Raw genomic sequence first — 13,365 nt, forward strand, 5'->3', positions numbered from 1 at the left:
AATCCTTTGGCACATGCGTTTTATTTATACAAACAGACACTTTGGTGGTCATTTCATTGGATTCTGTAAGAACTCATTTTGATATCGTTACCAAAACTAGCATTTACCTTTAATATAGGTAGTGCGTGTAGTTGCTGTGTGCTCCTGTGTCTACAAACTATTTATGGTCTGTGAAGAGGGTCTGAGAAAGAGGAGCCAAGGGCCGTCTCCCTCCTCCCCTGATGAGGAAGCTTGCTCCTGAGTCAGAGTGACCGAAAATACAACTGACCCAACTCTCAACTCCCCTTGCTTTGACTAGTCTGTGTCTCAAACCCCACCCGATATGTTGAAAATAACTCTCAACTCCCATTGCTGTGACTAGTCTGAATATCAAACCCCACCTGGTGGCTGTTTCATAAAGCTGTTCGTAAGATACGAATGACTTTACGCACGACTGGTGATCCCTTCTTGTGCTATGTGATATCCCTATGAAATTGATATATGACCTAAGAACAGGTTCCAGTCGTGCGTAAAGTCGTTCGTAACTTTACAAACAGCTTTATGAAACCCCACCTGATATGTTGAAAATACAACTGACCCAACTCTCAACTCCCCTTGCTTTGACTAGTCTGTGTCTCAAACCCCACCCGATATGTTGAAAATAACTCTCAACTCCCATTGCTGTGACTAGTCTGAATATCAAACCCCACCTGATATGTTGAAAATACAACTGAAACAACTCTCAACTCCCATTGCTTTGGCTAGTCTGATTATCAAACCCCACCTGATATGTTGAAAAACTAATACAACTGACCCAACTCTCAACTCCCATTGCTTTGACTAGTCTGTGTCTTAAATTTGTGTGTTGTGGCTCAATGATACCTCTCCGGACTTCGAACTACATGTACAAGGTCGGGGTTCCAATCCCACCACTGTGGCACTTGTGTCCTTATGCAATGCATTTGTCTAGATTTGGTACTCTACACACAGGGATAGTAGATGGATGCCTGATTGTAATTCACTGCATGCTCGAGCACTTGATTAGAGTAACCATGCTAAAGTCGGGGTCAATAGTATGTAGTGATAGAATAGCGCTAATTACAGAGATGCCAACCCTCCCGATTTCATCGGGAGGCTCCCGAAAATTCATCCCAACTCCCGCCCTTACGATTACCATCCTTATCCTCCCGAAATTACGATTTTTTTTGCATTGATCAAATTGGATTGGAAGGACATGTATCGTCTGCTAACTTTAGCATGCAGTATTACTCCATTACGTTCGCTGCTACTAAATTCTGTGTGAAAAGTAGACAAATAAGGAGCAGCGAAAAGCTGGTGCATGTGATATGCCCAACGGGAATCCACTGTGCACCAGGCCGGTAGGCCCGGCTAGCTTCGCGAGGCGTGTGCGCTCGCGGCCACTGGATTTGTCGAGTCGTGCGGTGGAATATCGGTGTGTGATTTCGGCGTATTGATGGGTTGATATTGACACGAAATGGCGGAAAATCAACAAAAGAAGACCAAGAAATGGTCTCAGAAGTATAAGACTGAATACAGTCTCCAGTACCTGTGTGTTCGGAAGTCGGAAAGAGGAATTTACCATGCATTTTGCGCAATTTGCAGCGTGGACATTTCAGTTTAGCAGGGAGGTCGTGATGATAATTCGGAAGCACTTTCGTTCGGTAGCAAACGGCATAGGCCTACGGACATTGTGATGACAAGATCTTCGAGCTCCACTAGTACCCTGTTGTCTTTATTTCACCAAGCAAGGGACCAGCGCTGAGCTTTTCTTTACTGGATTTTTAGTGGAACATAACCTGCCTATAGCCGATAGTGATGATTCCTCCTTATTGTTGAACAGGTACTTCTTTTGTGAAATTTGTCCCCTCATTTTTCTTACATGTAAAAATGCATATTTGATATTTTTAATGTTAAAAAAGTGGGAACAATGTTTATTTCAAAACATGTGAAATGCCCCAAAATACGGGTCAGATTGCACCAGAGAGCGTCTAGAAACCCAGAGCTGGACCCCGGCCGCAAGGGTCGAGCGCTCCGCGCTCGAGATGTGCGCTACGCGCACATAATTTAGTGGCGGTTGCAAATCCTCCCTAATTCTGATTTCCAAAAGTTGGCATCTCTGTAATTATACTTTACTCTTTATTTAAATCAACTCTTGTTGGGGGTATTTTCCCTTTATTTTACAATTCTCACTAGAGAATCTTTCTGCCAAGGTTCTTTTGTATGTAATTATTCTCCTTCAGTCAAACTCTTACGTAATTATGGTGGCTTGTTTAAATCTTGATCACAAAAAGATGATTAATACATCCTCTTGATTTTAGGGATGTGTCATGAAACTGGGCCCCATAACATCAATGATTGTAGAACCATTTCAGGGAAATAAGTTGTTTGATTAATTGCTAAAATTTGTGTTATCCAGCCATTTTTTTTTTTGGGGGGGGGGCAGGATTCGGCAATAGTCAATATATGTTAAGGGTTTATTTTTTGAACACTTTCGTTTTAACTCAGTTTTAGATTGCAACTCAAACTCTAAGTTATTACTGCATTTTAAAAATATTCCTATTCTCAGGGATGTGTTGATTTTTCGGAGTACAATGTTTATCGATATGTAAAACAAGTAGACTTTTTGAAGAGAATCTCAACTTTTCTTTTAGTCAGGGGGATTATAATTGTTGTCTGATGTCTGAGTAGGCATTTGTATGGCTTCACAAATATATCTGCTGGTGAATTATGATTTAGAGTATTTTAATTGAAGGTGAGGTACAGTTCAACTTAATATCATTCTTAGGGCGTGTTCCATGTCAGTTTCCACATTTAAATGGCAACACGAACTTGTATTGAAAACGTTATAACAAAACGTGGATATAATGGGAAACAAAGGGTGTGTTCAGTGTCCTCCATTCCTGGTCGTAAAAGTAAACGTCTTTCAAATCATGATACGGAGGAAAATTTAAACGTCGAAAAAGTTGCTTTTGTAAACTTGATTATAACCGTCAGCATCGCAAATGCGACATTGACACAATTGAGTTTTGAAATGTCTTTAAATTTACTCTCGCAGTGGAAGCCTACACAAGCTGGTGCCAGAATTGACCTTTCTTGTGGTGGGTCAAACTGCGCAATAAAGCTGCGCTGACGAGAGTGAGAAATTTATTTAAGATAACCAGTTTTATATTTCAACACTGAATGGTGCACTGCTGATCGTGTTTGTGTTCTGTGTTTTGTATTGTAATTAAGTTTTCAATCATATTCATGTTATTGTTGAAATTTGAAAATCGACATTGAACACACCCAGAGAATAATTATTTGAATATTAAAATGTTGTGGCATTTCTATTTACCAAGGGTAGCCATTTCAGTATAACTGCTATACCGAAGCCCTGCTTGATCAAGCTGTCACAAATATGGTGTGATTACTTCTCCATTTGAAATGCTGAGCGCCAAGTAAAATTGCAGTCGGATCCTTTTTTTTTTAAAAGTATTTGGTATGACTTGGGTGGGGTTTGAACTCATGACCTTCCATTTATGAGGCTAGTGCTTCACTACTGCACAACCATTTTGGTTGTCTTTAATGATGTTGCGTTTCCTATAATCTACTATTGTGCACGAGTTGTAATAGTTATTTTCATCTTCTCGGAGCGCATGCATTGGACAAACTCTCGAAATAGAAGGGTATAGGAGTTCTTGAGCCCCATGTGGTACATATAAATGGAATAGTCATTACTGACCGATATATGGAATATTAATGAACAGTTTAGCTCTTTGGGAAGGGCACCTGTATCCCAATCAAGCTGTCACTTCTGGAAGTTAATGAGGCTAAAAATGAAATGGCTGACGGCAAAGTCAAGAGAGAAGTAAAATCGGATAGTAGTAACAGAGCAAGGTGATTATCACCCCCGTACACCCACAAATGTTCCGCTCTTTGGCTATTAATATTCCGGTTACTACAGCAAGATGGATCGAAGTTCAACCATTTTGCCATCGCCGTCTTCATAATGTACATAGACTTTGCGCATTTGCACTAATTTGTGATTTTAAAGGGCAAGCGTAGCCCACAAAAAATTGATTTTTTATTAAAACAGAGAAATTAAAGTAAAAGCTTAACGATGTAAATTTTCATAAAAAACGGATGTGAAATTGTAAAGTTATCACATTAAATTTTTTTTGCTTGGTTTAATACATAAAACAATAACATGCACCTCCTGGTCTGTATGCAAATAGATTCATAATTTTATGGCTAATTTAGCTGTGATGAAGGAGAAATCATTTGTCTCCTTTATTTATTTCTTTGGCTGTTTCTTTGCAATTGATAAGATTACTTTCTTGAGGTATGCCTGATATTGCTCTGGGTATACTGATGTAATGACGTCACGGCAGTGATATATAATCCTCAGATCCACTTAAAATGGCATAGGAGTTATTCCTAGAGGGATTCACAGAACTTACGTGCAAGAATCACATTCGTCTCTGAGCGCTCCTTGGATTAATTTGCTGAAGTAAAGCAATTCTGTGATTTTAATGACCAAATCTCAAAGCTACAGAGATATTATTCTGATCAGTTTTCAGCCAGTGAGCGCACTGTCTTATTTTAATTCTGAGATCGATGCTAATGGGAATATTCTCCTTTCAGACAAACAAGTATAATTGTCCCCATTGCCATGTTCGAGTTCCATTTGCTTTGACTTGACTGTGGTTCTAGCCATTGTGTAAAAGATATGTTTATCCCTCAGGCCAATTGTAAATGTAAATATTTTCAATGATGAAAAGAGTTATTTTGGGACTGATGGCTTTGAGCTTAAGGTGTAATTCACACTCAGGTGGAATTGACCTTTTTAATGTTCACCTTTACTTTGACGAATGTAGTTAACTCCTAAGTTTTGAATACTTGTACAATGTTTTCCATTGTGACATTACAGTTGTCGCGATATAATTTTGTTGAGGTTTAATGACATGCCCCATGTTGCTTTAATTTTTTTTTGTTTTAAACTAGGGTAAGGGTGTATCAGCTGTAATATTTGAGCTTGTGAGAAAGACGTTTTTTTCCGAAATTCACATGAAAATAATAAAAAAAGGTGGTTGCAGTATTTTTAAAAATCATTTAAACCCAGGTGACTGTTGGATCTGACAAACTCTGATGGAAGAAATTGAGGAAGAGGGAAGAAAAAGGAGGAGGTTTTAGGGGGGGGGGGTTAGAAAGAGAAAGTAGAGAGAAAGAAAATACCAGGGAGAGAGAAGAAAGGAAGGAGGGATAATGAAGGGAAGGGGAAGAGAAAGAATTACGGGGAAAGATGGAGGAAGGGGAAGAGGAAGGATAATGGAGAGAATTCATCGGGATTTTGAGTGTAAGATTTTACAGTACAAGTGGAGGGGGGGGGGGGGATTACGTGTAAATATAATTCAAGGAAATATATTTCAAGGATTTTCAATGAAATCAAGATCAGCTGCAAATAGTGACCAGCCAAGCAAATATTGGATTTATATTTGAACCTAATACGGTTTTGAATTTAATCCCTGTGGATTTAAAGTTCAAACTAAAAGATTTGTTGAATTTTAATAACTTAAGATTTAAAAGTCACTTCTTAGGATTAACAATGAATCCAATGTACACCTGGTCACTATTCAAAGCCGATCTGGATTTATTTTAAATCCTTGAAATTTAGAGTGTAAAGTAAAGAAAAGTGAATAAAGGAAATAAAGAGATCTTTCTTTATCATAATTAAGGCCCAGTCTACTTCAAAAATCAAATACTGACTTATGAAAAGGCTGTTGACGTCTGACCAGAAAACCCTTGGGGTCTGACCACTTCCGTCATTAAAATTCCTGTGATGTTGAACTTGTGTTAAGGGCTTAAGGTAATATAATGGACATTGGCCTGGACTGCTGTCATCTGTGTTATTACAATGGAACAACTAGTTATATTAACATTCAATAATTATTTTCAGGCATTGAAAACTGTTACAGGTCACAAATTTTTAAAGGGAATAAATTGTTGATTACAGAGATTAATTTTCAATATTTAGAAATTTAACCTTCAAAATGGATATTGAAAAAAGAAATCACATCTCTCTCCGACAGAAATAGCATCAACTAATGATTAAACAAATATTGCTTGGGAATAAATTGTTGGCTTCAGAGTTTTGTATGAGTTTTAAAACCTCTGAAGCTTTACCCCCAAATAAATGAAGATTTTTTTTATTACAACTCATACCATATACAAAAATAACATCAACTGATAATTACAACAACTTTTTACAGGGAATGAATTGTTGGCTGCAGAGTTTGATGTAAGTGTAAAATTTTGAAATTTGATATCCACATAAAAAAGAATAAAGTCACTGATACAAACAAAATAACATCAACTTATTTCCACACTATTATTCACAGGAAATAAAGTCATTGGCTTCAGAATTTTGTTTTAGTTTTCACAATTTTGAAGTTTACCTCCAAATACATAGGCTAGATTAAAAAAATGCAGTCAATATCAACAAAAACTTAATGACACTTATTAATGATTGCACAAATAACCAACAGATCTCCGAAAGCTATCCTCACAAAAAAATGAAAGATAAATAATGCTAACATGTGTTAAACACCAGAAGACCAAAGCAACCATTATAAACTGCAAGTCCATATTAAAAACTTTAATACATTTTTTTATTATTCTACCATCCAGGAAAATAAGGAAATCGTCTGGACTCAATTGCAGGAAATTTGAGGATGATAAAAAAAAAAAAAACCTGGAAAGGAAATATTCATGACCCCTGAAAGTTTGCAAATTGATTTGATTTACTCATACAAAAACATGGATTTACAAAAAGCATTAGCTTTGACTGTATAATTCTTAGGTTAGTCATTTAGAGTTTAATACACGTTGATCTCTTGAATGAAAAATTGAAATATTAAAACACACTAATTGGTTACATTTGCATAATATGTATATGGCGAGTTACCTAGGGCCCGTTTCTTGATGCCATTTCAAACATGAATTCTAGTTGTAACAATCACGTAATGAAATCGGACAGAGTCCCCCTTCGAAAGAAAAAAAGAGAAAATAATGTAAGACTATCCAAATGTTTGGATTAATCATAAAAAATTGTATCTCCCCCAGCTCTTATCTGTTTTTTCACAATCAAAGAACTATAAAATGTGCATGCATTATACTCACATTAACTTGACTGTCAAAAGATAACTATAAAATTATATACTCTAGGTGGTTTCAGACCGCCTCAAAGTTTGTCAGTTCCAGGTATTCTCTGATTGGGAAATTTACCCCGATCAGAAAATACGAGGTATTTTGGTAATGTGAAAGCAAACTACGTGTAATTTCCCCAAAAGAAAATACCTGCTAAATAGTTGGTACTTGGCGAAATTACGAGAACTTTCTCGGGGATTTTTCCAAGGTCGCAGGTATTTTGGCAATGTTAAAGCAATTTACGGGAACTTCTAGCCCAGCGTGTCGTTGGGCGCAGCGCCGTGGGTGGCTGCTGGGCTAGTGATTTTGAATCTTGCGCTTTGCCTGCTAATCAGATCATACTGCGCATGCTCGTAACTTCAGGAACTTATCCCGCAGGATATTTGTGAATGCAGGAATAATTAATGGGTATTTTTTAGCCTAAAACAGTTCTCGTAATTTAACAGGGATTCTAATGATCGAGGCGGTTTGAAACCACCTATTGTACGCTGTATCATTGGCGTAATTGTGATGAGGGTTCTCAATGATAAGATGAGATGAAAAGGCAAACCCCTCATCAGCATCAAATCATGATGTGGATTAGATTATATTTTCTAATACCTTCTTTACTGAAGTTCCATGTATCTATGTATATTGATGATGTATCTAGGATACCATTCTAATTATCAAATTGACAATTTGGCTGGGGGTAATCCCTGTACTGCATATACCCACAGATGGATGTGTATTGATGATTAACTTTAGGAAAGCATCTAATATAAACATTGGTTTTGGTTGTACTTGGTTGTAACTCAGTCCTTTAATGAACTGTGTATTATGTGCTATATTATTTTTTTTCCCCTATTAGATGACTTTTTATTTTTTCAAGTTTCTTGTTCTTTTTTTTTAGGAAAGACACAATGATTCTTAGTTTGAAATGAATTGTTTGCCTAATGATGTTGTCTTGGTCGCAGTATTTAAAATATTTGATAAAAGCCAAATTAAAATTTTCATACACCTTTCAATCAGTTTTTATTATTTCAAGGATGGAATTTATCTCACCATTATCACTCTCATCTTTCTTGTTCAGAATCATGATCTGACAACTTTTCAGACTAAATTGTTGATGAAATGCTCTCCAGATCCGTTTCCCCCCATTCTTATCTTTGGCGTTTGATTTGGTAAAAACATTTCTTGATCGAATTAGCCTGGACATCACTGTCTGAGAAAGTGAAATCATTCCACACTTTTATGTATTGCATACCAATCTACCCTTAAGTGGAAATTTACTTACGAATTATGAAGACTCTAAGATTGGGGATCTGATCAAGTTACTTCTGATTTCATTAAAGAAGGGGCCGATTGCAGAGACCTGCAATCAATTAACAAATCAAACGCAGCTTGATTTTCATCTAATCAAACGTTCCGATATAGGACCTGTGTTTGATTTTTGTTAGTTGTGTTTAAATTCAACCCATTGTGTAACAGGCCCAGAAAACCCTATAGTCAAGAAATTCCATGATCTATCTCATTTTCATTGTTACAGAAAATCCTCAAGTGAAGAAGCTGAAGGATCTACTGTCCAGTATCCAGATTCCTGAGGTGGAGCAGGTCACTGCTAGGTCAGCAACGGTCAGGTGGTCAATGCCAGAACCTTATCATTCAGGACAAGGGGATGAAGACCTCTATGAAGATCATGGTATTGATCCAGCAGCCATCAGCTATGAACTCAAAGTCCTGGACAAGGCCAAGAACAGTAGTCCTGGAACCATTTACAGGTAAGTCCCAAGAATGATGATGATGAACAGCATTTTGTACATTGTCACTTACTTGCACAAAACAAACAGGCACCAGCACACCTAATGATATACATTATTCACCAAGTTGCTGGAAAAAGAGGTCTTTTGTTCAGATTTGAAGGTCTCAAGGTTCTCACAATGACAAAAGTAAGGAATTCCAAAGACGTTGAGCAACCAAAGAGAAAGCTCCACCCCTGTATGTTTCAGGTGGGTACTTCTGGGCACTTGAAGAATCCTTTCATTCCAGCACACTGTAGATGAAGAAATTATCCTGGTTGGAGGAAGATACCCTGTCAAAGGAACACTGACTGGATGTTTGGAGGATGTGAGACGTAAGAGCGATTTCCCTTGAAGATGAGTTGGTGATAGTATTTTATTTTGTGGCCCTAAGCTATGCTTGATGACAGTTCATATCGGCATGGATTTCTTTGGTGCATTGGGCTTTGGTCACAAACCTTGCAACTTTTGATCGCCAATCTGATGATTTCGGTGTGAACTTTGTGCCATCGGTCATCGTCACATTTGTGTTTGTTTACAGAGTAATGAGGAGAGTCTCAGAGTCACAAAGGGGGTGACCAAGTGTCTGAAAGTTTACAGCCAAATCATTGGTTTCACGGTGTCATCAAATCAGTGATCCCAAAGTTCATGATATGACCTACTGTTTGTCAGGAAGTGTGTTTCAGGGTCACCACTATTGTATGACCTATTTCTGGTTTTAAAGCCTTGTTTAGCAGAATCATTAATTCACATATCGTATTCAGTTGATAGTCTTGAAATATTTAGGATAAGAAATTTGTGGTTTGCTGTTGGTTTGGGACAGATTGATGGGAAGGGGGTAAAGAGAGGGTCTTGAGGTGATATCCTCTGTTTAAAAATTTCAGTTGTGTAAAATGATTATTCATCTATACAGCACACAATAAATATGAAAGTTTCTGAAAAAGCCTCAGAGAATCTCCAACTATGCATCTTTTGCATTCACATTCCATAATGCTCACCAAGATGTTATCACATGGAAAATTGAAAAATAATCAGACAAAACTGGCAATGATCCTGGGCAAATAATGTTAGTATACTCATCAAAATAGGCCTCTTGTCTTTCGTCTGCGCTCTGTGTGTGGGCTTAGATTGTTATAGTTAGAGAGACAGCGTGAGACATGTCTCGTGTTATTGATATGTTGTCAAATGTTAGGATTAACTTGGATGTGAGACTTTGGGGGAAAGCCAAGGGGGTAACCTTGAAGGCCTTGGTGCATCCAGCATAGAAATTGTGTTACCCAGTTGAAAATGGCACGTACCATCATGGTCGGGAATCCATTGCAGTCGTGATTATGTTTGTATAGGATGTGTACGTTTGTGTCCGTGAAGTCCAAGCACAGTTCTTTTTACAAGGACCATTCGTGAATATTGCTAGTATTACAAAGAAAATTGTTCGATTGCATGGACAAGTTCATTGTGAAAACTTGGCCTTTTGAAAATTTCTAGGGATAGTATCACATACATGTAGGCACCTCATTAGGCAACTGGTGTACTGTAATAGGAAGCTACAATATTAAACACAAATTGTGAAGAAAAAAACATGGCCTTTAATTCTTTAATTTTAATTGGCATCACATAATAAGAAAATACTATAGAGCTATGTGTACAATCTTTCTAGCACTTTGGTAGTCAAAAGCATATCCTTAAAGCAACAGCAAAGCTGAGATGCAATTATCTACCTCTTTCCATTGACAGTGGAAAGGAGGAAGGGGGGGGGGGAGGGAGGGGCTACTCAGACAAGGTGAAGAAAGGGTAGAAGGCTGGGAGGGGGCAATTAGTTGAGTTGATACTATGACGTCTGTACTCACTGGTGGTAAATTGCTCAGCTAGTCTCTTAAGATGAACTGCTTCTGAAGATGATTTGATCAAAGTTTGAAGCTTTCAATCTCAGATTTTGTTGCATAGAGGATTGCGTATCACTCTTAAAGTTCTACCCACACCCTTGCCCTCAGTATGCAAGCTAAAATGTAGAAGTTTACCTGAGTGAAAGGTTTCAAAACAATCATTGTTGGTATTCAGAGCTTGACAATGCTACATCATTGGTCACTGACCATCCCATTGTTCCAACCATTAGTATCATTCACAGGTCAATGGTTCTACAGCTCAGTAATGGCTGTAGTTGGTCAAGCCAATATACAAGGATGGTCAAACTCTGAATTTTGTTCACACTCTTTGTTGTTAATCATCTGTTATCATTCATTTGTTGGTGGGTCATCTGATTTATGGTTCCAACTTTCATTGTTGATCCGTAGTCTGTCAGCTGAACTCATGATTCTGATCATTAGCAGTAGGCTTTACATTTTGTGGATGAGTGTTTTAAACTGACGATAACTCTGAGATATTAGGATCGGAGCAAATGTTGCAGGAGCTTATGTTGTGTCACTCTTTGAAGAGGGGGGGGGGGGGGAGGCCAAGATGCGCAGAGTACCATTTTAGTGATGGTGGGGGGGGGCATATGAATAAGCCATTTGGTGAAAATTGATTAGAACCTTCTCAAAATTAGCCATTATCATTTGAAGAGTAAGTTGAATATATGATAATATTGGTTCTTTCCAGATCTACTTTTACAGACTAATAAATTTTATTTTAGAGATGGACAAAAAACAGACAGACTGATAGCTAGACATGAATGTACAGACTGATAGACATACTGACTGATAGACACAGACAGACAGACAGACAGCTAGACATGAATGTACAGACTGATAGACATACTGACTGATAGACACAGACAGACTGACAGCTAGACATGAATGTACAGACTGATAGACATACTGACTGATAGACACAGACAGACAGACTGACAGCTAGACATGAATGTACAGACTGATAGACATACTGACTGATAGACACAGACAGACAGACTGACAGCTAGACATGAATGTACAGACTGATTGACATACTGACTGATAGACACAGACTGACAGCTAGACATGAATGTACACACTGATAGACATACTGACTGATAGACACAGACAGACAGACTTACAGCTAGACATGAATGTACATACTGATTGACATACTGACTGCTGGACAGACACAGACAGACAGACAGACAGACTTTGATTGAGAAGTCCAAAATACAGTCTGAAAGAAAGAGGTCTCAATGCATTATGGCATGGTACTGTGAGCCCTCATACCAACCATGACATGATTTGGAGGTATAGAATAGTTCGGACGCTGGAATGTTTTCATGTGTACATAGCCTGCGTGCCAGAATGCCATCCAACATAATGCAGTGTCTTTGATGCCATTAGTCTTGATCTAGAGACCCTGAACTTTCTTTTACTTGTGGCCTTGGATGTTTGAGCCCCACTGTGGTACTAGTATATGTTTGCCATCCTCAACCCAGGCTGATTTGGTAGGATGGTAGAGTCAAGGTAGTGAGCAATTTTAGCTTCACAGCTCCTCTTTGATTACTACCCTGGGAGTGGAGGAAGTGCATGTCCTGGCAATCCAGATTTTGATGAGCTCGCGTGTTATGCAAATCTGTAAAGCACTTTGTGAGATCGTCCCTGTGTATTATGTGCTGTATAAAACAATAAAGGATTAAATTACAATCTAGGTAACAGGAATAAGGGGATAATAAAGTGGCAGAAATAGCATTCAGACTTCAAAGATTTATCTAGGTCAGAGGTATTTTTCAACCAAATGCCCCCCTCCAACTCGTGCTAGTCAGTGGCTGTCATTATTTGTTGTTGAATGGTAGGTGCAAACCTATAATAAAGATGATTCAGATGTTATCGAAGAAGGAAAAGGAGTTCATGCTATTATAAGACACATAACAAACCAATGTTACCCGAAAAGATTTGACTCATTGCTTTGTGCTTCTGTGGGCACTTAGCCAGCTTTGTTAATCTGTGTGCCCGTTACCTAGAAAGAGAAATGTGTTGTGAGAGAAAGATCACGAAGCAATAGAAGAGCTAACCGCAAATCCAGCCTGGGTTCTTTAGCAAGAAGTAGGGCTGTAAGGGGTTGGTGAATGATGGCAATCCATTATTAAAATGGAGGAGGAAAGGACCTCTTCTTGAAGAAATCTTTTTATAATTGCTTATAACGTTAGTACGCCCCCTTCACTTTTCCAGCCACTTTTTAAAGATTAATTTATACCGGGGATTTGAGCATGAGGGTTTTGGGGAAAATTACTTCAGAAATACAGACATTACCTCTTTGGAGAGGCGTATGTTGTACTCCTGTCCGTCTAATTCTTTTCAATTTTGCTTTTGCAAGAACGAATCCTCATTCTTTGTTTTTATGTAACAAGTGATGTACATGTAATTATGAATAATTAATCAAGGTATGAAAATGTAATATAAAATCTTAAAAACTCATACTTGAATTCAAGAATGATATTGTTGATCTCTTT

At 37.9% G+C, this 13,365-nt stretch overlaps 1 protein-coding gene across 2 annotated transcripts in view; it reads left to right on the forward strand.

Moving 5' to 3' along the window:
• Positions 1 to 13,365, forward strand: part of LOC121429438 (fibronectin type-III domain-containing protein 3A-like) — a 97,660-nt gene that overhangs the window by 34,519 nt on the left and 49,776 nt on the right. For both annotated transcript variants that reach the window (XM_041626432.1, XM_041626433.1), the window contains one exon: positions 8,711 to 8,942. In XM_041626432.1, the coding sequence (XP_041482366.1) occupies positions 8,711 to 8,942 (232 nt within the window). The remainder of the gene's footprint in view (positions 1 to 8,710; positions 8,943 to 13,365) is intronic.

Source organism: Lytechinus variegatus, chromosome 16 (genome assembly GCF_018143015.1).
Source record: "Lytechinus variegatus isolate NC3 chromosome 16, Lvar_3.0, whole genome shotgun sequence".
Taxonomy (NCBI): Eukaryota; Metazoa; Echinodermata; class Echinoidea; order Temnopleuroida; family Toxopneustidae; genus Lytechinus; species Lytechinus variegatus.